At 38.9% G+C, this 26,088-nt stretch overlaps 1 protein-coding gene across 1 annotated transcript; it reads right to left on the bottom strand.

The window, feature by feature from the left end:
* Nucleotides 1-4,296: 4,296 nt before the first annotated feature.
* On the bottom strand, nucleotides 4,297-5,603 carry LOC104097739 (acetylajmalan esterase-like). The gene has a single exon (XM_009604356.2). The coding sequence runs from the start codon at nucleotides 5,601-5,603 to the stop codon at nucleotides 4,473-4,475; it is 1,131 nt and encodes a 376-aa protein (XP_009602651.1). The 3' UTR covers nucleotides 4,297-4,472.
* Nucleotides 5,604-26,088: the final 20,485 nt, after the last annotated feature.

The raw sequence follows: 26,088 nt of genomic DNA, 5'->3' as shown, positions 1-26,088 counted from the left end.
GCCTAAGATGGTGCATCAACAATTGGAATCTGGTCCTGATCAGGGGCGACTGGTGGATCTGCAGGTACTGCCCCAGCTGCTGTGTGGGTTGCACCTGTGCCCCTATCACGGCCTCTACCGTGACCTCGGCCTCTCGTGGTCCTGGCTGGTGGTACTGGTGGCTGTCCATCCTGCCTAGTAGTATGAGTCCTCACCATCTATGAGAGAATGAAACAACAGATGTTTAGTTACTAGAATCAACAGATTCGCACGACAAGAATTCAAGAATGTGGAGTATCCTAAGGGTTCTGCAGCCTCTCAAAGATAAGTACATACGTCTCCGTACCGATCCGCAAGACTCTACTAAACCTGCTCATGACTCGTGAGACCTATGTAACCTAGGCTCTAATACCAACTTGTCACGACCCAAATACCTAACCAGTCATGATGGCACCAATCGTGGATCTAGGCAAGCCGATATTCTCAATATGCTTTCAATATATAACATAAGTGAGCTAAAGCAATTAAACTAACTGAAGGTTTACATAATAACGGGGTTAAAATCCAAAACACAAATACGGAATGATTGCCCGACATCGGGGTGTCACTAAGTCATGATCATCTAACAACCAATCTAGAAACAGAGTCCACTACAGTTTGTGTCAAATGCCAATACAAGAGAGAAAAGATAATAAGAAAGGAGAAACACGGACTGCGGACGCTGGCAGCTACCTCGTAAGTCTCCGATAATCAGCTCGCGCACGAACTCAGCGTCCGTCAGAACTGTACAGACCTGGATCTACACATGAAGTGTAGGGTGTAGCATGAGTACAACCAACTCAGCAAGTAACAGAATTAAATAAGGAATTGAGAAGCAGTGACGAGCTATAAAAATACATATCATTTCAAAAGTTTTTAGTAAAGAGTGAACATGCTTTCAAATCTGGTGGTATAAGTCAAATCAGTTCGAGCTCCAGTAAAACAGATATGAATCTTCCAGAAATTTCATAGCATCAACAGATAACAAACTAAGTGCAACAATAAATAAAAGCAAGTACAGCCTCTCAAGGCAGCACTCATTCAACTCATTTCAACAACTCATACTCTCGGCTCTCAGCCCTCAATACACACTCTCAATAGGTACATGTGCTCACTGGGGGTGTACAGACTCCAGAGGGGCTCCTTCAGCTGAAGCGCTATATTGTTGCGGCATGCAGCCTGATCCAATATTGTTGCGGCGTGCAATCCGATCCAATATTGTTGCGGCGTGCAACCCGCAATTAGCAGTCAATTCAACAAGTATATGACTATTGCGGGTACCAACAATGATATCATATGGCCTAAGCATGGTTTCTAACATAAAAGGCAGTCAATTGCTCAAAGACAAGTAATAACAATGGCTATTCGACTTTACAGTCTCACGGGATGGACCAAGTCATAATGCCTTATGGTGCACGCTCACACGCCCGTCACCTAGCATGTGCGTCACCTCCAAATATTTACATCATACCAATTCTCGGGGTTTCATACCCTCAAAACCAGATTTAAGACTGTTTCTTACCTCATTCGCGTAGAAATCCTACTCTGAAATGCCCTTGCCTCTTGAATCGGCCTCCAGATTCCCCGAATCTAGCCACAAATAGTACGAGATAGTCAATATAGGCTAAAAGGATCAATCCCACAAGAAAACTACTAAAATATAGCCCAAAATTTGAAATCGGCTCAACCCGCACCCACGGGCCCACGTCTAGAAACCTGACAAAAGTCACAAAACCCGAAAGCACATTCACTCCCGAGTCTAACCATACTAAATTTATCAAAATCCGACCTCATTTGCCCCTCCAAAACCCCAAAATTCACTCTCCAATTCCCAAGCCCTAAACCCCAAATTTCACTTCAAAATCTCACTAATTAGGTATAAAATCAGTGGGAAAACACCATTACTGAAGATAAATAGGCTCAAGGAACTTACCTCAGTGATTACTTCGAAATCCCTCCCAATATCCCAAAAATCCAAGCTCAAAAATAATGAAAATGGTGAAAAATCACGAAGTCTTCTATTTATAGGTTCTGCCCAGACTTCTCGCACCTGTGGCTCCATTTCCGCATTTGCGGGCAAAGCCCCGCTTCTATGGAAAAATCACTAAAACACTGCCTCCGCTTCTCCGATCAAGTGACCGTATCTGTGCTCTTCACGGGTGCGGGAACTACATCGCACTTGCGGTCCAAACTCACACCTGCGCCCCTAAATCCACTTCTGCGACAATCGCAGGTGCGGGAATGTCATCGCACCTGCGTACTCTGCCCAGATCCTCCTTAGCCGCATTTTCGGCTCCTTCGCTTCTATGGGCTAGCACCTGCGGTTCCCACTCCGCAGGTGCGGTTACACCAGTAGCAGCAGCTTCAGCTGCAATTCCTCAACTCACATCAAGTCGTTAACCACCCGAAATCATCCTGAGGCCTCCGGGACCTCGATCAATTATACCAACAAGTCCTATAACCCGATACGAACTTAGTCGAACCTTCGAATCCCTCAAAACAATATCAAAACACCAAATTACACCCGTATTCAAGCCTAAAGAACTTCTAAACTACCGAATTCCACAATGACGAAACCTACCAAACCACATCCGATTGACCTCAAATTTTTCACACAAGTCAAAAATGACATCACGAACCTATTTCAACTTCCGAAAATCTAATCCAACCCCGATGTCAAAATTTCCACTGTCGGCCAAAATGGCCAAAATTTTAACTTTCGCCAATTCAAGCTTAATTCTACTACGGACCTCCAAATCACATTACGGACGTTCTCCTAATTCCAAAATTATCTAACGAAGCTAACGGAATCATCAAAATTTAAATCTGAGGTTATTTTCCCACAAGTCGATATCTGGTCGACTTTTCCAACTTAAGCGTCCAATTAAGAAACTAAGTGTCTCAATTCACTTCAAAATACTCCGAACCCGAACCAACCAACCGAGTAAGATATAATACAGCTGTAAAACACAAAAGAAACAGAAATGGAGGAAACGGGGATATAATTCTCGAAATGGTCGGCCGGGTCGTTACAGTTTGACCATTTTGACCACCAATTCCGACCGATTTATATATGTAACTTATTAAAAAATACTTAAATATTTAGTGCTATAAGTTGTAGTGCTATATTAAAACTTAAGTTGTAGCAACAACACACACACACACACACACACACATATATATATATATATATATATATATATATATATATATATACACACACACATATACATACACACACAAATCTTGTTTAAATACACTAATATAAGTGTGTGTATAAGTCTTTGACCATTTTGACTACTAATAAGTGTTTGACCATTTTGACTACTAATACCGACCGATTTCGGTCGGTAACTTATTTAAAAATAAAATGTATAATGCTATAAGACGTAGTGCTATATTAAAACATAAGTTGTAGCAATAAAAATATATATTCGGTCAAATCACATAATTTGAGAATATATATATGTGTGTGAGTGTAATGTGCATGTGTGTGCGCGCGTATATGTGTGTGCGCGCATATGTATATAAATAAATAAATATATATACAATTTATTATTTTCGACCGACATCGGTCGGAAAGTTAATAATTATATGATAAATATTTTTTTATTATTAAAAAAATATTTGACGTAGGGCGGAAAAAATTAAATTAAAAATTCCGACCGACATCGGTCGGTATTCTATAATTGTTTTAATTAATCATTGTTTTTGTAGATAGTTTGCAAGTTTGACCAGTCTTTGGTCAAAGATTGACCATACTCCGACCGAAAGTGGTCGTAAATTTAAATATTTTTTTGTGGGACCACATAAACCGACCGATATCAGTCGGTATTCTTATTTACAAATTTTTATTTGATGTTTTCGACCATTTTACTTTGTTTCAGACCGATTTCGATCGGTATTTCTTTCTAACCAATGTCGTTCGGAATTCCTTGGACGAAATTTGGCAGATAGTACTTTATAAAATTCTAAAAGCATGTACCTATGTAAAACATTTGTCATAATTTAACTAGACTTTTCTTATTCCCTAGTTCAATAATAAAATCATACATGCATCTAAGTTAATTTCCTAATGTATCAACTAGGCATTTCATGTACTTGATATGAGTCTAGTTTACTTTTTTTCAACAATAACAGGACATAAGTTAGTTTTTTTTATTTTTTTGGGACAAATCTATTTTTGTATTTGGTGAGGCCTACAAGAAGTCATGACAAAGAGCCAAATGAGAATGTAAAATTTAGCGAGGTAGTTCTAAATGAATGCAACGTGCTGATTTATTTTTTAACTTTTATATCTTTGCTTAATTTAACTGTTTACAACAAGAATAAAAACCAGTTACACAGTATATAAAAGCAACTCTCACCATATATAAAACACACCACTTACAATCTATATCCAGGTGATGCTACGTACAACCTTTTAATTTCAATAAAAGTCCAGAGATCAAAATCTACTGCAGACATTGAAACTCTTTAGATGAGATGCCATTGATGACGTGCTCTGCGACATAATAATATGCTTTTTCTGTAAGATGTACACCATCCCAATGCAAATATTTTGCAGAATCAGAACAAGCTTGAACTTTAGATGTTCCACAAGGATTATCGTCATCATAATTATATTGACCTCCAATTCCACAGCAGGCTTTGAGTATGGATTTCTTATCGAATCCAAAATTGGTGGGGCGTTCCAGAATTGATTTCACAGCAGCATAATAATCTATATATTTAATCGCAACGTTCGAATATTCAAGTTTTAGTATAGATAGAGCCCTCTCCAAATAATCATTGTGATACATGACTAACTCATTATAAGCTTTCAAACAACCAAACTCATCATAATCTTCATAATCCAAGCTTGAGAACATGGTAAGGTAGTTGGGGAAGCAACCCAGAGGATAGATCCCTGGAACAACTATACGTTTTGCCCCGTATCTGATCACTTGTGTAATGCCTTTTACAATGGCCTTGACTATATGTGGGACAAAAGTTTTAGCTTCTTCAATGGATTTTCCCTCAGAAAGTGCTAGGTAATAATCATTTCCTCCAAATTCACCAAACATAAAAAGAGATTTTCCAACAACTTTTGAACACTTTTGTCTAGTGTGGCATGTGGTTTTTAAGTAAGTTGTCAACCAACGAAGTTGAGCTCTAAGTGGCCTGGTGTCTTTTGTTGTGGTAATATTTCTAGCTACATAAAAAGGATCATTTAGAACTGTAGATCCTGCTACTGCACAGTTAACTCCATGGCTAAAATTAGCTGTTTTGTCCATGTAAGGGTTGAGAAGTGGAAGCTTAAGAGACATAGCAGTATAGTCTATAACGAGACGGCCATCGGAGAATCTGCCAGTAGGTTTTCCAAAGAACTTTTCACCATAAGGAAAATGGTCTGCACGGTAAGATGATTTTACATTAGATATACGGAATCGATTTCCAGTATCTGCAAGTGAATCGCCAACTTGGAAAATGTATTCATAATTAGGGCAACTGTTGTTGTTATTATTATTAGCCGCATAAGCTAAAGTCAAGGAAGACAGAGATGCAGCTAAAAGGAAAAAAGAAGTTGGAACTAAAGAAGCCATTTGCTATATGCATACGGATGTTAAGGCGAGGTGATATAATATTTAAAGACGGGGCTTGAAGTTTTAGATGGTTATTAGGATATCCTTTTTGCATTTTCTTCTTTCTATGATACTGATATTGATGTCGTTTTTACGAAAGAAAAGCAAAATAAGTTAAGGTGAATATTTTGCCAAGCCCTAAATAGGTATTACTTATGTAGTTAGAATTATAGCCTTTTGCTAGGTCGGAAAAATCAGCTTATTTTGAAAATTCCTTTTTTAAAATTATTTTTTTCACAAGTACTTTTGGTGAAAGTTTGACAAATTAATTCAAAAAGTATTTCTAAGCGGCAATTAGTGTTTGACCAAGCAATAAAAAGTGTTTCTAAGTTATTTTTCTCAAAAGTGATTCACCGAAGAAGTTACTTTTTTCTGCTTCTTCAAAACTGTTTTTGTTTTTACTCAAAAACACTTTTTTTTTCTTCAAAAAGGTTGGTCAAACACTTCAACTTTGAAAAAACACAATTTCTTTTTTAAAACCTATTAGTATCATCCATTGCATGTTACATTAAGTATTACTCAAAGAATAAAAAAGAAAATAAGAAAGAAACTAGAACTCGTCGTTAAAGTACATTTGGACTTATCTTTCTTAAGAATGAAGAATGAACGGATCGAAACTCAACTAACGCATTTCAAAGGTTTGAATTTTCCTATCTCTAGCAATATACCTATTTGTTTAAATTGTCGATAGTCTTCATTTTTCTTTTAATGGATAAACTCTTATTGAATTGAAGTTCCTCTTAAGCCAGTAATCTTCATTAATTCTATATTTTCAAACTTTTTAATTTTGACCATGCATTTAGACATTAAAAAATTAATTTTTCGAAATAAAATTTTAAGTATTTGGAAATTACGTAAAAAGTACTATTAATCACAATAATTAATAACTCAAAATATTTAAAATGAATATGAGAAAATTATGGTAAAAACATAATATATTTGACTATCGAAATCCGAACGCCTTCACATAAATTGGGACGAAGGAAGTAGTATTTAAAATACACTCAAAATCATCGGATGACAACCAAAAGAACTTGTTAAAAAGCAGTGATCATGCAAAAAGTGAAAAGTAAATCTTTTAATTTTGTTACCTGTTCAAGTAAACTTGCTTTCCTCCAAACGAAATTTAACTTCACTTCATCATTTAAAAGTAGATACTATTATGAAATTAAGGGTGAATGTCATATTCTTCCTTGCATTTTATATAAAAAATGAAATTCTCCTCCAATTTTAAAATACATATGTCCTTGTTCTCTCTCAAGATCCATTTATTGACCGGAGATGCTACACAAAAATAATGTCTCTTTTACTCTTTAGATGATCAATCTCTCATTTTCTGTAAAAGCTATTTTAATAACTCCTCCCCTCCCCCCCCCCACTTTTTCGTAACCTTTCCACGTATCTTAATACAAAATTACTATTACGCGGCGTCTTCCTGAGATTTCTTGGAAGGACAGCATAAGGCTAAGCAACCGATGTCCGTGCAGTTACTGTCCTCCAACTGGGGTCCCTCCGTAAGCTAGACAAGTTTGTCAGTGCCGTAAGAAAAAAAGCAATGTCAAGAGCAATTGACATAACAAAAATGAGAATTGAGAATGAAAAAAAGTCTGATTGCATTAATGAAAGCTATTACAGAAAAGCAACACGATGTTGAGGGGGAGAGACACCAGTACAGAGAATTGTTTGCTTGCTTGAAAGTTTGATTGCTTGATCCGCCTAAATAGTACTTAAAAAAAATAAACCAAAGGTACAGGACTTGACATAACTAAGCTAGAGAGACATAATGAAAATACATAAAGTAAAACTACTCTATATTTACAATAGAAATGACTTATATTCCTACAAAGTAGAAGCAAGTCCGTTGGCAGCAACCTTATCTTTAGTATTAGAGTCTGCGCGCGCGGTGCTGTTGGCATCTGCCTGCGGCTGGGCACTGGCGAGGGCTGTCGTTGGGGAAATAGAGGCACATGCGCGCTTGTCACTTGGCACAGCCAAGACCACGGAGGATTCTATGGTGCTAGGCGTTGCGAGGCTTGCTAGGACACCATGGGGCGCATCCAAGGGGTCATGAGGCATGGCTGGAAAGACGCCCATGACATTCTCCCCCACCTGAGTTGGCGACATCCTCGGTGCCATACTTGCAAGATAATCATCAATTAGGCTCTTGTAGGCTTTGAGGTTTGTTCCCCCTCTTCCATGTATTCTCCTTTGTATCACAACCTTACCATTTTACTAAGAATTCTTGGTGATCTTTCCTTAAGGCGTGAATCACTCGATCATCAAGAATAGGTTCAGCACGCCTTTTCCCGATTGAATTGGGCCCTCGAATACTGGGTATTATGAGTTGGCTCCGTGAAGGGTCCTCCACGTCTTCCCGAAAAGGTTTCAAAAGACTGACATAGAAGACATAATGAATTTTCCACCAAGCTGGGGTATACACCAGATATGCAACTTTTCTAATACGCCTTTCAATGGACAAGGGTCCAATGTATTTTTGCAATAGACACGGGTCATGGACCCCTACAAACAAGTACCGCTTTTGGATTTTGACCATCACTTTGTCTCCTACTTGGTATTCAACAAAGCGACGATTTTGATCAGCATGCAGTCCATCCGCTTTTGGGCTTTGATAAGATAACTCTGTACTATCTCCAAATTTCGCTTCCATTCTTTTGAGAAGCTAGCAGCTCGAGGAGATTTTGACATGTTTGGTGCATTCACAATGTGTGGGAGTAGCGATTGCTGTCCGGTTACAATTTTAAAAGCGCTTTTATTTGTGCTAGAGCTCTTTTGTGAATTGAAACACAATTGAGCAACATCCAGAAGCTTCACCCACTTCTTCTGCGATTCGGTTACAAAGTGGCGGAGATATTCCTCCAGCATGCCATTGAACCGCTCTGTCTGTCCATCAGATTGCGGATGAAAACTTGAGTTGTGACTCAATTTTGACCCGAGGAACTTAAAGAGTTGGGTCCAAAAATTGCTAGCGAAGCGTGAGTCGTGATCACTAACGATGTCTTTAGGAAGCCCCCAATATTTGACGACATGAGAGAAGAAGAGTCGAGTTGTATCTTCTGCTGATATATATTGTGGGACTGCTATAAATGTAGCATACTTTGAAAATCAATCCACCACAACCAAGATAGTTATGAGATCTCCGACCTAGGGCAACCGGTGATGAAATCCAGAGAAACGCTTTCCCAAGGTCTCTTTGGGAGAGGTAGTGGTTCCAAGAGTCCCTCTTGTGTCAAGTGGTGCAGCTTGTCCTTCTGGCATACTAGATAAGTCTTCACATACTGAGCGATGTCATCATCCATTTGAGGCCAATAATATGCGTGGCGAAGTAATGGCATGGTACGTTCTTCACTGGGATGGCCGGCCCACAAAGTATCATGGCATTCCGTCAGAAGAGTCCTTCGTAGATCTCCTCCTTTAGGAATATAAAGTCGGTTCCCTTTCAATTTCAGGAACCCATCTTCTATGTAGAACTAGCGAGCCTTGCCCTGTCCTACCAGATCAAGCAAATATTGTGCAGCAGGATCCTTCATGAGTAGATCTTGTATCTGGTCTTTTATGGTAGTGGCTACTTCTCTCCCCCTTAGGGTGGAGAGTAGGCACACCGATGTTAAGTCATCCTTCTGACTGAGCGCATCAGCAACCTGGTTAGTCTTCCCACTTCGGTACTCCATATTTAAGTGAAATTCTGCTAAGAGTCCTGCCACCGGGCCTGGTGGCCATTCAACTTTGGCTGGGTCATGAAATGGCTAACCGTTGTGTTATCTGTATTGACCACGAACGGGGTTCCCAGCAGATAGTGCCTCCAAAGGTGTAAGCAATGGACGACATACAATAATTATTTTTTGTGGGCGGCGTAGTGCCGCTCTGCATCCTTCAGCTTTCGGCTCTCGTATGCTACTGAATGCCCTTTTTATAGAAAGACCCCGCTAAGGGCATAGTCGGAGACATCCGTTTGTACCTCGAACGGCATGGCCAAATCAGGGCGGGCTAAGACGGGACTACTATACATAGCCTCTTTCAATGCGTTGAAGGCCTCTGCTCGCCTGGGTCCCCAATACCAATTCATGACCTTCTTTAGGAGTTATGTAAATGGCACTGCGATGAGGGAGTAATTTTTCACAAAGCGCCGGTAGAAGTTTCATAGGCCAAGGAACGCCCTCAAGGCTTGAATATCCTTAGGCGGCAGCCAATCTATGATAGCCTGAATCTTCTACTAGTCCATCTTGATCCGCCCTTCCTCGATGACATGTCCGAGGAAGGCAATATGATTTTTAGCAAAGGAGCACTTGGATAGCTTTGCATATAATCCGTGCTCCCGCAATCGTCCTAGGACCTTCCGTAAGTGCTCCAGGTGTTCTTCCAGTGTTTGGCTATATACCAAAATTTCATATAAGTAGACCATCATGAATTCATCAATGTACTCTCGAAAGACTTGGTTCATCAGGGTGCAAAATGTGGCTGGAGGGTTAGTCAAGCCGAATGGAATAACCAGGAAGTCGTACAACCCATATCTGGTCACACAGGTCGTCTTGTGTTCATCCCTCCGCAATCCGAACTTGCCAATAACCTGTCTTCAGGTCTATTTTGGTGAACAACGTCGCCCCACCCAGCCTATCGAACAAGTCTGCCCTTAGAGAAATAGGGTACTTTTTCTTTATAATGATTTTGTTTAGAGCCCGATAATCCACACAGAGTCGTAGGCTACCATCATGTTTCTTTTGGAATAGCACAGGGGACCCGTATGGGGATTTGGAGGGTACGATGATCCCTGTGTCTAGCATTTCTGTCAAGTGTCTCTGAAGCTCGGTGAGCTCGAGTTGTGACATTCTGTAAGGTGCCCGAGAGGGTGGCTTCACACCCGGCACCAACTCAATTTCATGGTCCACAGAGCGCCTAGGTGGGAGTCGCTTTGGCATGTACTATGACATGACGTCTTCAAACTCCAGTAGCAGCTCCTTCATGGGTGTAGGAATGGGACCCGAGGAATGTTCTATATCTTCAATACAAATGGTAGCCAGGAATGTAGGTTCATGTCTTTTGACCCCCTTCTTCAGGTGCAAGGCCGAGATGTTCTCAGTAACCATCTTTATGGGCATGCACGGGATAATGTAGGTCTTGGACCCGTTTTCTCCCATCATCAATATCATGTCGGCATACGGTATGGGCATGGTGTTAGTTATTCTCAGGAATTCCAACCCAACTATCAACTCGAAGTAATCTATGATCACCACACGCAGGATGAATTTTCCTTCATAAGGGCTAATCTTCACTGGTACTTCTTTGGCTATTCTACCATCTGGCTGAGGTGGTGTGTTGATAGCCTTGACACGACCTCTACCCTTTCCTACAACTAGACCAAGGTGCTCTACCTGAGTCGAGGCTAAGTAGTTGTGGGTAGCACCCATGTCTATCATAGCCTGAATGGGCTTGCCATTCACCTTTATCTTGACGAACATTAAGGTTCTCTCTGGTTTTAGAGGGGTCTTTTCATCCGCCTTCTTTTTCCCTTTCTTGGTGATTGGGCATGAGTCCTTCTTACGGATACCAGCATTGGTTCCCACTAAGTCTTCATAAAAAGAGCCAACAATTACATTGAAGGCACCTACGGGTTCGGTCTGGTCATCATCATCTGTGTCATCATCTTACCCATCATCAAAAGCTTGATGAGCGTTCATCTGTGCATGTGGGCATTAATTATTCCAATGTGGCCTGCCGCAATGACGACATCCTGAAGGGGGTTTCCTCCCCCGATCTTGTTGTTAGATGCAGCACTAGTACTGCCTGAGGAGGGAGCCTTAGATTTGGTTGCACTCTAATCTCCTCCACTTCTGCTAGGGCCACCAGTGTTAGGCTGGCCCCCTTTGTATCCCCCTCGGATAGGATATTGAGGCCTATCTTTTCGAGCTTCCACTTGATAGTCCCCAAGGCACTCCGCTACTTGGATCGCCTTAGGTAAAGTTTCTACTCTTTGTCTTTGCAGCTCCATACGGGCATAAGGTTTCAACCCTTCCAGGAATGTGAAGAGTTTGTCTTTGTCCCCCATGTCTCGTATGTTTAGCATGAGCGCGGAGAATTCTCTCACATAATCCAGTACTAATTTGGTCCGGAGGAGCTCACATAGCTTTCTTCTTACATTGTACTCATCATTTTTGAGGAAGAACTGTAGGCGTATGGCGGCCTTCAGTACTGCCCATGTCTTGAGAGTATCTTCACCGGCCCTGATGGCTTCGTACTTCACCTGCCACTAGATTTTAGCATCACCCTGAAGATACAAGGCAACAGTTGCTACCTTCATCACTTCTTCTAAGTCCCCAATGGCATCGAAGTATTATTCGATGTCGAAGATGAAGTTGTCCACTTCTTTGGCATTCTGAGCTCCACTGTATGGCTTTGGCTCATGAATTTTCAGCTTTTGTGCCACGGGGGCGAGGTTCACAGCACCCCTAATTTGATTTTTGCCTCCTCAAAGCAGGCCTTGTAGCGCAACATTGACAACATTGATCTGGCCTTTCAATTTGTCTATAGTTTTCTGCATGGAAGTCACCTTGTCTGCCTCTTGTGCCCTATAGGTTAAATCCTCGGCACACTCCTGTTGGAGGCCCTCGAATTTAACAAATATTTTGGCAGCCTCTGTGGTTGCCATTTGCCGGTCTCCCTCAAAGTCGCGACTGATGTTTGCAATGTGACCTTCGGCCTGCCACATCCTGCGGTCCAGGTCGCCCAATGTTTATACTAGGTTGGTTCTTAGTTTAGGTACCGTATCCACGATGGGTTGTAATACATTAGTCGTGTTTTCAAGGGCCACAATGCGGTCCCCATGATTCACCAAGGTCAGAATTGGTGGTAATGGAAATGTGTTCCCTCATCCGATGTCGATCCTAGTCTCTGATACTAGCTGTTACGCAGAGAGTTCCTGAGATTCCTTGGAAGGGAGACGATTGTCAGTGTCGTACGAGAAAACCAATGTCAAGAGCAATTGAGAGAATAGAAAAGAAAATTGAGAATGAAAGAAAGCTTGATTGCATTAATGAAAGCTATTACATAAAAACAACACGATATCGAGGAGGAGAGATACCAGTACAGAGAATTGCTTGCTTGCTAGAAAGATTGATTGCTTAATCCCCCTTAATAATGCTTAAAAACAATAAAAACAAGTTACAGGACTTGATCTAACTAATCTAGAGAAACATAATGGAAGTACATGAAATAAAACCACTCTATATTTATAATGAAAAGGACTTAGTTTTCTACAAGGTAGAAACATATCCGTTGTCAGCAACCTTGTCTTTGGCATCACAGCGTGCGTGCGCGGCGCTATGCCTGAGGCTGGGCGCTAGTAAGGGCTATCAGTAGGGCGACAGAGGCACATGCGCGCTTGTCACTTTGCGTAGGCAAGACCACGGGGCCGTCTATAGCGCTAGGCGTTGGGAAGTTTTCTAGGACGCCATCGGGTGTGTCCAAGGGGTCATGGGGCATGGCTGGAAAGCCACCCATGACATTACGTATGAGGTATAAATGAGTTACTTTAAGTTGTTGGAGATTGAATGTACATGTTTTAAAGTTTCCGGGGGTTGAGACGTAAGTTTTAGGAGAAATTCGGATTAAATAAGGGCTAAAGTGCCACATTTATTTATGTTGCAATGGCTACAGGGGAGGCTTAGTTATATTTTGTTACGATCCAAAATTCGAACCATGGGATCATGATGGCGCCCAATATCCTCTTGCTAGGCAAGCCAATATTAATAAAATAATTAAAGCAGTTTAACAATTTGAGTCACATTAACAATGATAAAAGAAATCTCATCAAATGTATAATAGCTCTACCACCATTGATGTTTAACACTATTCCTAGAAATTGGTGTCACATGTACATGAATCACTAAAATGCAACATATAAAGTCTGAAAAGAAGCACAATGCTGCCTGATACAAGAAAAAAAAGAATAAAGATAGGAAGAGGACTCAAGGGTCTGAGAAAGCCAGGCAGCACTATCTTAAGTGTCTTGGTAAAGGCTCTGAGCAATCAACTCTGAACGCCGCTAGGACCAACATCGGAATCTTCACAAGAAGTGCAGAAGTGTAGTATGAGTACAACCGATCTCATGTATTCAGTAAGTTTCGAGCATAACCTCGACGAAGTAGTGACGAGACAATGACAAGACACATACTGTAAACATGTACGAGTAAAAAGCAAAAAGTAATAATGATATATAGAAACAAATAACTACGTAACGAATGAAATAAGAAAGTAGACAACAGAGGGACCCAGAATAATATCACATCACAACCTCATACACAATGCGGTAATGAAGCATGACAACCAAGAACAATTACATGACGACCTCCTTTTCGTTGCGGCGTGTAACCCTGATCCAAATATCAATAACAACACCGTTGAGGTGCACAACCCAATTCCAATATCAATAACAATACCGTTGCAGCATGCAACCCGATCCAACTATCAGTAACAATACCAAATACAACGAATCTCACAACATAAAATATAATGGAACTAAAAAGCATAATTCACCAAGAAAATACGTACACAAACAAATAAGGTTTAGACAATTCAACATTCATAAACTAGCTTCACAATATATATCAACAGCAGCTTCAACAAGTCAAAACACAAGAAAAATCTAAGGATCACGCTATCTGATATAACATAGTAGAGTGAAACAATAAATAAGTAAAGGGAATAAGGCAAGTAAAGGCATGAGACAGTTAAAAGTATCTACCTAATAACATATAAGAACATGTAACAAATAAAGATGTAAAATAACTAAAATAACTAAAAGTATGAAATAAGCTAGAACACGTAACAACTAAGGACATGTAACGAGTGAAGACACATGTATCACGTAAAACATGTATCAAGTATGAGCACCTAACAAATAAAAACATGAAATAAGTAAAGACATTGTTTAATTAAGGACTTAAAATAAAGTAATACACCATGCATGCTTAACCCATGACAATGCATATACATCAGCCCCACACCTAGATCACCTAGAAAATAGAGCAATCATGTCATAATTCCTTCAAATGAAGGTTAACTATAATACTTACCTCTTTTCGGAATAAGATTAACAATCCAACATGGCTTCCCTTCGGAATAAGCCTCCAAACCACACAAATCTAGTCAATTATTGTTTAAACAAGTCAAAACAAGCTTTAGAAACTACGCTAATGCGAAAAAGGTTCGATCTTTAACATAATTGGAAAAGTCAACAAAAAGTCAACCTGGGCCTACGTGGTCGAAATTCGAAATTAAAACCAAACTCTGATAACTCATTTACCCCCGAGTCGAAATATCTAATTTATTTCGAGTTCCGACCTTAATTGGAGGTCTAAATCTCAATTTTACAAAATCGCTAATTTATACCTAAAACCCCAATTTCTACTCTATGAAATCATAGATTCGATACTGAAAATTCATGAAGAAGTAATAGAAATTGAATGAAATAAGTTAAAGTTACTAACCTATGAAGTTGGGAAGAAATTACTCTCCAAAAATTGCCTCTATGGAGTCTATGTCTCACAAATGGTGTAAAATGAGCTAAGTCATGAAATCCTAACATTTTACCCAGTTGCAGATATTGAAATTGTGAAGTTTGCAATAGCGAACCACTGATCACAAATATGATCAGTGTCTCAGCCTCCCAAATGTCGCTAGTGCGACTAACACTTCGCATTTGCAAAGGCCTGGCCCCTCGCAAAAGCGAACCAAACTTCACATTTGCGAATATGTTCCTAAATCCCTCAGCGTCACAATTGTGACCCTGCCCTCACAATTACGATACCTATCCATTCACAAAAGTGGACAAAAAATCGCAAAAGCGCAGTACCCAGTCCCTTCCCATCTTTGCAAATGCGAGATCTGTAGCTCAGCAGTAACTACTCGACCGATAGTTTTGGGAATTAACATTCTGTTCAGTGGCTTAAGGTTTCAACTAGCTTTGTATTTTGTATTATGACTTGCATGTGTGGCCGGATTCGGTTTTTGGATGATTCAGGATTGATTGGGAAGAAATGATTCTTGTTTTAGAAGCTTAAGTGGCAGGAGTTGACTGGAGTTTGACTTTTGTGTATACGACTCCGAAATAGTATTTTTATGATTCCAATAGCTTTGTATGGTGATTTTGGACATAGATGTATGCCGTATTTGGATTTGGAGGTCCGTAGGTTGATATGTTGTATTTTGGCGAAAGTTGGAAAGTTGAAGGTTTGGAAGGTTGAGAAGTTTGACCAGGAGTTGACTTTGTTGATATCGGGTTTGGATTGTGATTCCGGGAGTTATAATAGCTCCGTTGCGTCATTTGGGACTTGCATAAAAAATTTGACGTCATTCCGTGTTGATTTGATATGATTTGACGCGAGTTGTAGAAGTTGAAAATTCATAGTTCATTAAGCTTGAATTGAGGTGTGATTCGTGGTTTTGATATTATATTTTGGGATTTGAGGACTCAAGTAGGTTCGTGTTATGTTTTGGAACTTGTTGGTATGATTTTACGGGGTCCCCAGGGGCTTAGGTGTGTTTTGTATCATTGGTTGAGAGACTAGTTAAATTAAGAAATTTGGAGTTTGACCATGGTCAATATCAGGTCAAGATGACCACTTTTCAGTGTTTTGAATGCGCGAGCAGGTCCGTAACATGTTTTACGATTGAAATTCATATATGGTTTGTGTTCGGCAGGTTCCAAATGAGTTTCGAGGTGGTTTCAGATTATTTAGGTAAAGTTAGGGATTGCTGGTGCGTACTTCGCAATTGCGAACTTTTTGTTGCAATTGCTAACTTTTGGTTGCAAATGCGAACATCCGCAATTGCGAACTTTTGGTTGCAAATGCAACATCTGCAGTTAGGTTAAGAGTTGGAATTTTGAAATTTTAGCTCATTCTTTCATATTTTGAGCCCTAGACTCGGCATGAGGCGATTTGGAGAGGGGATTTTCATCTACAATCATTTGGTAAGTGATTTTGATCAATTTCTAACTATTTTATATGATTATATATGAGATTTAACAACAAAATTATGAGAATCAAAGGGGAATTTTGAGAAACTTTGTCTATATTTTGAAAAATCAAGATTTGGAATTTGAGAGTCGAATTGGACTCGGATTTTGAAAAAATATATATATATAGACTCATGAGGTTATGCGTAGTCGGAATCTACCCATGGGCCCAGGTTTTGACCGGGCGAGCCCGTAATTGACTTTTGTTGACTTTTGAGAAATTGTGTAAAAATCATAGCTTTATTTATTGGAATTGATTTCTCTTGCATTATTTGATGTTATTAAGTCGATTTTGGTTAGATTTGAGCAGAGTGATGGTGAATAGTAAAGGAAAATCTATTTTAGAATATTGATTGAGGACTTTTGAGGTAAGTATCTTGCTTAACATTGTGGGGGGGAACTTGAACTACGTGAAAGACGTGTACACGACTTATATGTGGAAATTTAATTGTTTTAGACTCTTAGGTTTCTTATGCATATTAAAATGAAGTTGCCTTATCATGTTATATCCTCCATTGCTAAATTTACCATTATATGCCTTATTTGAAGTTTATTGGTTCGTGTTCTACCCTTTGTTGCCAAATATACTCTTATATGCTTTAATTGGAGTTGTTGCCTCTTTTATTACATGTTATCTCTTCCATTGTGATTTATCCTTACTTGAAATCGTTGTTACATGTTGCCTCTCTTATTGTTGAGTTATTCTTATTTGGCTATGGTATTAAAATTATTTTTAAGGAAATATGGTGGCATATGGGCACATGTAGTGCAAATTGTTATGTTTTTTTAATGTTTTTGGCTCACGTGGTATTGTTGAGAGGATTATCGGGGTGTTCGCATGTGAGTTGTCCGTGATATTGTTATTATTGATATTTGCACATATGGCGTGACAAGGCGAGCTATATATGTGGGTTTGCGCATGTGGCAAGACAAGGTGGGAATATTATTATGCGCATATGGCGAGACAAGGAGGGCATTTACTTTATTTTTGCGCACACGGCAAGACAAGGGAGCTATGCTGGGGATGATTTGTGATGGCCTGGGGACATTGTTATTGATGATATTTGTGTAGTGGTGTGCCTACCTTATGTGAGTCATGCATATTACGGTTTTGTTGTGTTGTTTCCTATGTGCCATTCATTGTCGCTAATCTTACTTGTTGACTCGAGCTGTGATAGAACACTTGCACAAGCATATACCATAATTAGTCACTCGTTTACATGCATTCCTGTATACCTTCCTTATGTGCGTGAGTTGTACTAGTAGCGTGTGAGTTATCCGTGAGGGTATAAGATATTTCTACTATTGGCACGTGAGTTGTCCGTGCGGTTATGAGGTATTGTTATTGCCAGCACGTGAGTTGTCCTTGCGGATATGAGATATTGTCATTCTCTTAGCACGTGATTTATCCGTGTAGATATGAGGTATTAATGGTATTGGCACGTAAGTTGTCCGTGCAGCACGTGAGTTGTCTGTGCAAATGTGATTTGTAATGCGGTCACAAGATTCCAAGTGATTAGGATTCGTGATTTGGGACGCGTGATTGTGATTATGAGGTGTGGTACCTCGGGGAAATTCTTGTATAAACCTTGTGTGAGAGCGGTTGTTCTATTGGGTTGTTACATGTTTTCCCTTACTTGGTTTCACCAGACTTTAACTGTATTCTGCTTACTTTACGGTGTTTTTACCTGTTGTTCCTGGTTTCTAATTGTTGGTTCTAGTTTTCTATTGCAAGTATTGTTTTGTTATTCTTACCATGCTTAGCTTTATATTGATATTGTTCCTTGTTAGTTTCATATTCGTACTTGTACGGGTTATTATGTCTAGAAGGTGTCTTGACTGTTCCTCGTCACTACTCCACCGAAGTTAGTCATGATACTTACTGGGTACTGCTGTGGTGTACTCATGCTACGCTTTCTGCACATTTTTTTGTGCAAATCCAGGTACTTCGGAGCGCGCTGGTCATTAGTTAGCAGATTATGAGTTGCGGCGGAGACTTCAAGGTATACCTGTCGTCGCGTTCGCAAGCCTCGGAGTAACCTTCTAAAATTTTACTTTGCATTGTTTATTTCTATTCTGGAACAGTTGTACCTAGAGATTTTCTAGCGAACTCAATAGAGCTTATGACTTGTACTAGCGGTTTTGGGATATTGTACATCTATTGATGGTTGTTGGCTTTGTCTATAAATTTCTGGTTCATGTTAAATGGTTGATTCGTATAAATCTGTTAAATAACTCTCTATGTGTTAGGCTTACCTCATCTTAAAGACTAGATGCCATCACGACTCCTGAGGAGGTATTTTGGGTCGTGACACCAACACACCAGCAATCTTTCAGCTATGCAATAATAGTCTACAACCTAACTGAAACTCACCGGAGCCCCTTGGGCTCCAATCTGCACATTCACACAAGTATATTAACATCAAAGAAACTCGCTCGTAAGCTCAAATCATCACAATAACATCTAAATTCAAGAATCGATCACCAAAACTCAAGATTTTTCAAAGTCAAACTCAAATTTCCAACTTTTTACAAAAGTGTCGAAATGGCCTTGGGTCACCTCGGACCCCAATCAAACAGGTATACAAGTCCAAAAATATCATACAAACTTATCAGAATTGTTAAAATACCGATCCGGGGTCATTTACCAAAAATATTGACTGTGGTCAACTCTAGCCATTTTCAAAGTAAAAAGTCATATTTTGCTCAAAAATACATTTTTAAACTTACCGAAAATTGACACAAACTAAGCACTTAAGTCATAAATTATCAAAAGGAGATATTAAGGGTCATGAAACATAAAAAGGGGAGCTAGTACTCAAAAAATATATATCAGGTCGTCACATTTTCTACCTTTAAAAGAAACGTTCGTCCTCGAACGGACATAGAAGTGTACATGGACTGGTAAAAAGGTGAGGGTATCTACTTCTCATATCGAACTAGGTATCCTAAGTAGCCTCCTTAGTCGGCTGACCTCTCTAACACACCTTCATAGAAGGAATATCCTTAGATCTCAACTTTTGAACATGTCGGTCTAGAATAGCCATCGGCTCTTCCTCATAAATCAAATTCTCGTCAAGTTGCACCGTGCTGAAGTCCAAACATGTGGCATATCTTCATGGTATTTCCGAAGCATGAAAACATGAAATACCAGATGTACCCCCCTTAGGCTAGGAGGTAATTCAAACCTACAAGCAACCTCCCCAACTTTCTCCAAGATCTCAAATGGGCTAATAAACCTCGAGCTCTTCATAGGCGACACTCGAAGAAGAATCTTCTCACCCTCTATGTAAGCCACATCCCGAACCTTTCAATCAGCGTAACTCTTTTGCTTTAACTGTGTTGTACAGAGCTGCTCTTGAATCACTTTCACCTTTTCCAAAGCTTCACAAACTAAGTTTGTTCCCAACAATCTAGCCTCACAGGGCTCAAATCGCCCAACCGAAGAACGATATCACTCCCATATAAGACATCATATGGAGCCATATAGATACTCAACTGATAGTTGTTGTTCTAGGTAAACTCTATTAGAGATAGAAAGTAGTCCCACTGACCCTCGAAATCAATAGAACATACCCTCAACTTATCATCCAAAATATGAATGGTTCTTTCGGACTGCCCGTCCCTATGAGGGTGAAAAACGGTACTTAACTCAACCCATGTGCCCAAATCACTCTGCATAGCTTTCCAAAAGTTTGAAGTGAACTGTGTGCCACAGTTTGAAATGGTAGAAATGGACACACCGTGCAGTCGAATAATCTCCCTAATGTAAATCTGATCCAACTGCTCTGAAGAGTAGGAAGTCATCACCAGAATGAAATATGCAGACTTAGTCAACTGGTCCACAATGACCTAGACAGGATCATACTTTCTCAAGGTTCGTGATAACCTGTAACAAAGTTCATAGAGATGTGCTCCCGCTTCCACTCCGGTATCACTAACTTCTGAGTCAAACCACCTGATTTCTGATGTTCATACTTCACATGTTAACAATTCAAAAATCGGGAGACATGTCCAATGATAAGTTGGTATTTACCAACTTATCTCTTCTTGATACTTAGACTTTTGTATTTGTAGAGAAACTAAGACATTTGTTCAGATTTGTTGGCATATTTTAGGTATTACGTGATTTAGAGGAGATATGAAGAAAACAAGTCAAAATGTGTTAAAATGGAAAAAACAATTGTTGCTAGTCTTTGTTCTTCGTGATTCCAAAGGGTCTACATGTGATCGCGAACATCCAAGAAAACAACAATCATTTACGCGGTAGATGGGCTGCAAACGTGAAGCATGAAGAGATGGTCAATGGCAGGTCAATACTCTATGTGATCATGAGGTAGAGTGATGCGATCGCGGTCAACCTAAAAGATGTCTATCGTGAACGTGTAGATTGTTGCCTGAACTTAGTGCACGAAAGCCTGGTCAGCGGCTGGTCAACTATTCTACGCAAACACGAGGTGCAGTTCGCGATCGCAGATACTTGCATTGTTGTTCATTGCAGTTACATTGTTTATTTTCGCGATCGCGATTCACATAACTAGGCAGAAAGTCTAGACAGAACCATCATTTTACATTTTTGGCACCCAAACCACTTAATACTCGACTCAACTCATTTAGGGTAGATCTTTGGCAAAGTTTTGGCAGTTCTTTGGTCCTCTTAACTAAAAATACAAGCTTGGACTAGGGTTTATTGCACTCACACTTGAGATTGACGATTTGAAGACTTTGGACGAGAAATTCTTAACCTTTTACGCATTTCTCCAATTCCTTGATTTGTATTGAACATCTAAGTGTGTAGTATTTTTTTTTAATACTTAGAACTTATTTATGGAAATATTCATTGTTAAAGTTTGGATTAAATCTCTTGTTGTGCTTATGTATTGAATGATTTTTATTAATTATGAAGTGAATTAATTGTTTCTTTACTTATTCTTGTTCAATAATGTTTCCAAAGGGATTAGCTAACCCTAGGGCTCGCCCGTTAACTTCTGTTTAATCTTGGAAAAGGCAAACTCGGGGTTGGAAAAGATTAATTAACAAGAACTTGAGGCATTGACTCACACTTTGTAAATTCTATCTAGGGATAGGATTAAACTACTTGTAGCCACATTTGGGTGCACTTAATTCTTCTAGTTGTTTTAGGGATAATTCAATTAGGAAGTCTTGTTAGTCTTCGGAAAAATCTAATATTGTCACGACCCAAAATCTCACCTTAGGAATCTTGATGGCACCTAGTCTCTAAGAGTAGGTAAGCCTAACACATGAAAAGAACTAATAGAAGTAACCACCTTAACTATATAAAACTTAAACTGATACATGAAATAAAGTAACTAAAACTGAGAAATAGTTATACAATCTTCAGAACCAGTAGTACAGAATCATAAGCTCTACCGAAATATACTAGAATCTCTAAATACAATACTGTTTTGAAATGAAGATAAACAGTAGTGAACATGACATCAGGGTGACTCTGAGGCCTGCAGACGTCAAGCAGGTATACCTTAAAGTCTCCAGTCGCGCAGACACAACTATCGAAACCAACACGATCAGAAGTACCTGGATCTGTACAAAAATATGCAGAAGCGTAGCATGAGTACACCACAATGGTACCTAGTAAGTATTAAGACTAACCTCGATAGAGTAGTGACGAGGTAAGTCAAGACACCCACTAGGCGATAACCTATGTAAGTATATAAATCTAAAGCAAACAGTGGAATGAACATCAATAAAAGGCTAACAACGGAATAATTGAAACATCAAATGGCAACAAGAAAGAAACAAGTGCTAAAACGGCAAAGTAATCAGAACACAGTTAAAAAGGTGAAAGATATCAATTAGGGAAAAATAAATGACAATCCAAATAATCAAGTCTTTCCGACACATGATGCACAATAACTCCGAGGCACCATGCCCCTAATCACAAATCATAGGCCACAATCATGAATCTGGCTCATACGGCACCTCGTGCCCACATTACCAATCACCTTCGCACGGTGAAGCCCATGTGCTACCACATACATTGTATCCATGTCAAAATGCCAAATAAAATATTTGAAAGATTTATTTAAATAAAATAATGCATAATAACAATCTTGAATAAAGTAAAGCGTCAAATGAGATAATGATTTTATTTTAGGAATCAAGTAAAGTAAAATAAAGTATAATTTATACAAAATAGAGCATCAGATGAGTTTAGTTTAGAAATCCATAAGGTAAAGTAAAATAATATTTTTAAATAAAGTAATACATCGATGCGTTAGCGAATTAAATATAGAATTAGTTAAAGAAAAGCGTGATATTAATTTTTAAGTAAAGTAAAACATCTAATAGAGTAATGAGCTTAAATTGAGAATCAATTAAAGTATGATAACCATTAAAGAAAATAGTAAGGCACCGAGTGAGATACGAGTTTTATCTTAAAAGTTACATAAAATAAAGCGTGTTAATAATTCATTTATTTAAAACCGTTATGTTACCAACAACTTAACAGAGTATGAGATAATAACTCCACGCAAATAAATTCATCTTGAAAATCAATTCACCAAGTAACACGGAGGCACATATTGGCACATTAAAGCAACACAACAAATGACATAAAGTGCATGACTCGCATAATAAGTCACAATTTTTCCTACACAAACATAACAACAAATAACAATCACAATTGTTCCTACACAAACATAACAACAAATAACAAAATACAATCAAATACAAGTGAAATGATTTAAGAAAAAACAATAACCGTTCAAATCAACAAGGCGTTCCAACATAAAATGTACAATAAGAATCATAGTATGGTACCACACCTCAGGTTCACATTTCCCAAAGCACAATCACAATCTTTCTTATATTACCGCGCAAGCCTTTCATTTATTTTAAAAATATTTTTTTTCGAAATAGCTACACGCGTTTTAGCTCCCTTATCTCACCGTGTGCCTTCAAGTAATTCCCTTACTAGCAACACGTATAAAAATCCCACCTTATCATACTGCATGTACATCAACCATAATGTGTACAAGAATCTTGATAACAACAAAATGAAAGATATCTCAATACATAGCCCACGACTCAACCATAATGTGTACAAGAATCTCAATAACAACAAAATGAATGAGAAACAACTCAACAAGGAAAGATATCTCAATAATCAACAACTTCAACCACAATGTGTTAATAGCTTTCACAACTACAACTTCAATAACTCAACAATGAAAGTATTCCCATGAAATGGCAACTTTCAATTCAGGTACGTAACATAAATTTAACAATGAAAGGGAAAGCATGACATATCAACTACGACTAAATGCATGAGATTAATTCAAAAATAGAAAGAATAGCATGTAACAACAACTACAAATAAAGGCACATAAGGGAAACCTCAATAATGGAAACTAGCACATGTAATACCAACTTCAAATAAGGCATATAGGAATAAACTTGACAACAAAAGATACGACAAATAATTATAACTTCAATTAAGTGATTAAAAGTAACCTAAAAGTCTAACCGGGTCAAATATCACATATAAGCCCACGCACACACTCATCACCTCGTGTACACATTTTTCACATCACTAAATTAGTACAACCAACTCAAATCCTAAGGGATAGTCCCCCCACACAAAGTTAGGCAAGATACGTACCTCAATTAAGCCAAATCAATACTCAAAAGTGGCTTTTCCCTTTAAATGCACCTCGGCTCAAATCTAGCCAAAAACGACTTAATAATATCCAACGATGCGAGAGAAACCAATTACAATTCATAAAGCTATGATCTTTATTAAATTACCCAAAAGACAATAAAAGTCAACCTCGGGCTCGCCTGGTCAAAACCAGAATCGAAGGGTAGGTCTCAACTACCCATAGTCCCACGAGTTCATATATATGTTTCGTTTTCAAATCCGAGTCCAATTCGACCCTCAAATATCAAATTTTCATTTTTGAAAACATAGATAAATGTTCCAAAATTTTCTCTTAGATTCTCATGAATTTGATGTTAAATATTATATATAATCATGTAATCTAATTACAAATTGATCAAAATCACTTAACCAATAGCTTGGTATGAACATTTATCCACAAAATTACCTCCTACCGAGTATAGGATTCAAAATATGATGAATGAAGTTAAGTCCCGAAATACTCAGCTATAAACAAGTGCAGATGTCGCATTTTCAGCAGCGGGTTCGCAAATCCGACGTCTGCAAATGCGGACAAAGCATTGCATATGCGACCCTTGACAGACCCAGCAAACTTAAGGAAACTTTGAAAACCTCAAATTGCCAACTTTCGGCATAACAACTCAAATCAACCTAGGGACCTCCGAATTCAATTCCGGGCATACGCCTAAGTCCAAAATCACCATATGAACCTAACGGGACTATTAAAACTCCGATACGAAATCAAATGCACAAAAGTCAAAATCAACCCTTACAACTTAAAACTTCTAAAATAAGAACCATTCTTCCAAATCAAGTCCCCAACCGCTTGAAAATCAAAAATAACCATGCACGCAAGTCAATATGCTTAATATGAAGCTACCCGAGATCTTAAACCATCTAACAAAGTGCAAATGATCAAAACGACCGGTCAGGTCGTTACATTCTCCCCCACTTAAACATCCATTCGTCCTCGAATGTGCCAAGAATCGTATCGAGGCACCCAAATTACTGCTAAACTTGACATGACATACCCATGGGTGATCTCATGTCACCCTAATCCACGTAAGTTTGACAACACAATCCATTTGAAAACCCTTTCTTCCGCCTCAATCTATAAACCTTAGATCCCAAACCCTAACATCCGAGGCTCACTGTAAGACCCGATTCTCGTATCTATACACTGTATAAGTCTGAACACTGTATAAACTAAAGATTTTGTACGTTCCCGTGGATTTAAAAGTGTAAATTTTCTTCCTTATTAAAATTTATGATTTCAAAAGTAATAAAATGAGTAATTAAATTGATAAATCACCGTTGTCTTGCCTGACGGCTGCGTTAGGCGCCACCATGGCCTATAGTGGAGTTTTGGTCGTGACTGCTTGGTATCAAAGCTCAAGGTTCACTTGGGTCTCATGAGTCATGAAAAAATCTAGTAGAGTCTTGCGCATCGGTACAGAGACGTCTGTACTTATCTTCGAGAGGCTACAAGGCTGTTAGGAGCACTTCCATTCTTGATTCCTCTTTGTGCGATTTGATTCCATTAAAGCTTATGCCTTAATTTCCTTACTACTCAATCTTATGCGACGTGCAATGCTTGTTATCAATTGGGCATTGATGAGTTGTAGTGGTACTACAGACATGGTGCAAGATGTTTCTCCCTGCGTATTCGGGCAGGCTATTATCATCGCTTTGCTGAAAAGTGTATTGTCATTGTAGCCCAGCATCTATATTTCCCATGGTTTCAAGGCTATGCACAG

This window comes from Nicotiana tomentosiformis, chromosome 11 (genome assembly GCF_000390325.3).
Source record: "Nicotiana tomentosiformis chromosome 11, ASM39032v3, whole genome shotgun sequence".
Lineage (NCBI taxonomy): Eukaryota > Viridiplantae > Streptophyta > Magnoliopsida > Solanales > Solanaceae > Nicotiana > Nicotiana tomentosiformis.
Note: the sequence above shows the minus strand (reverse complement) of the source record. Positions and strands in the feature narration are given on the sequence as shown.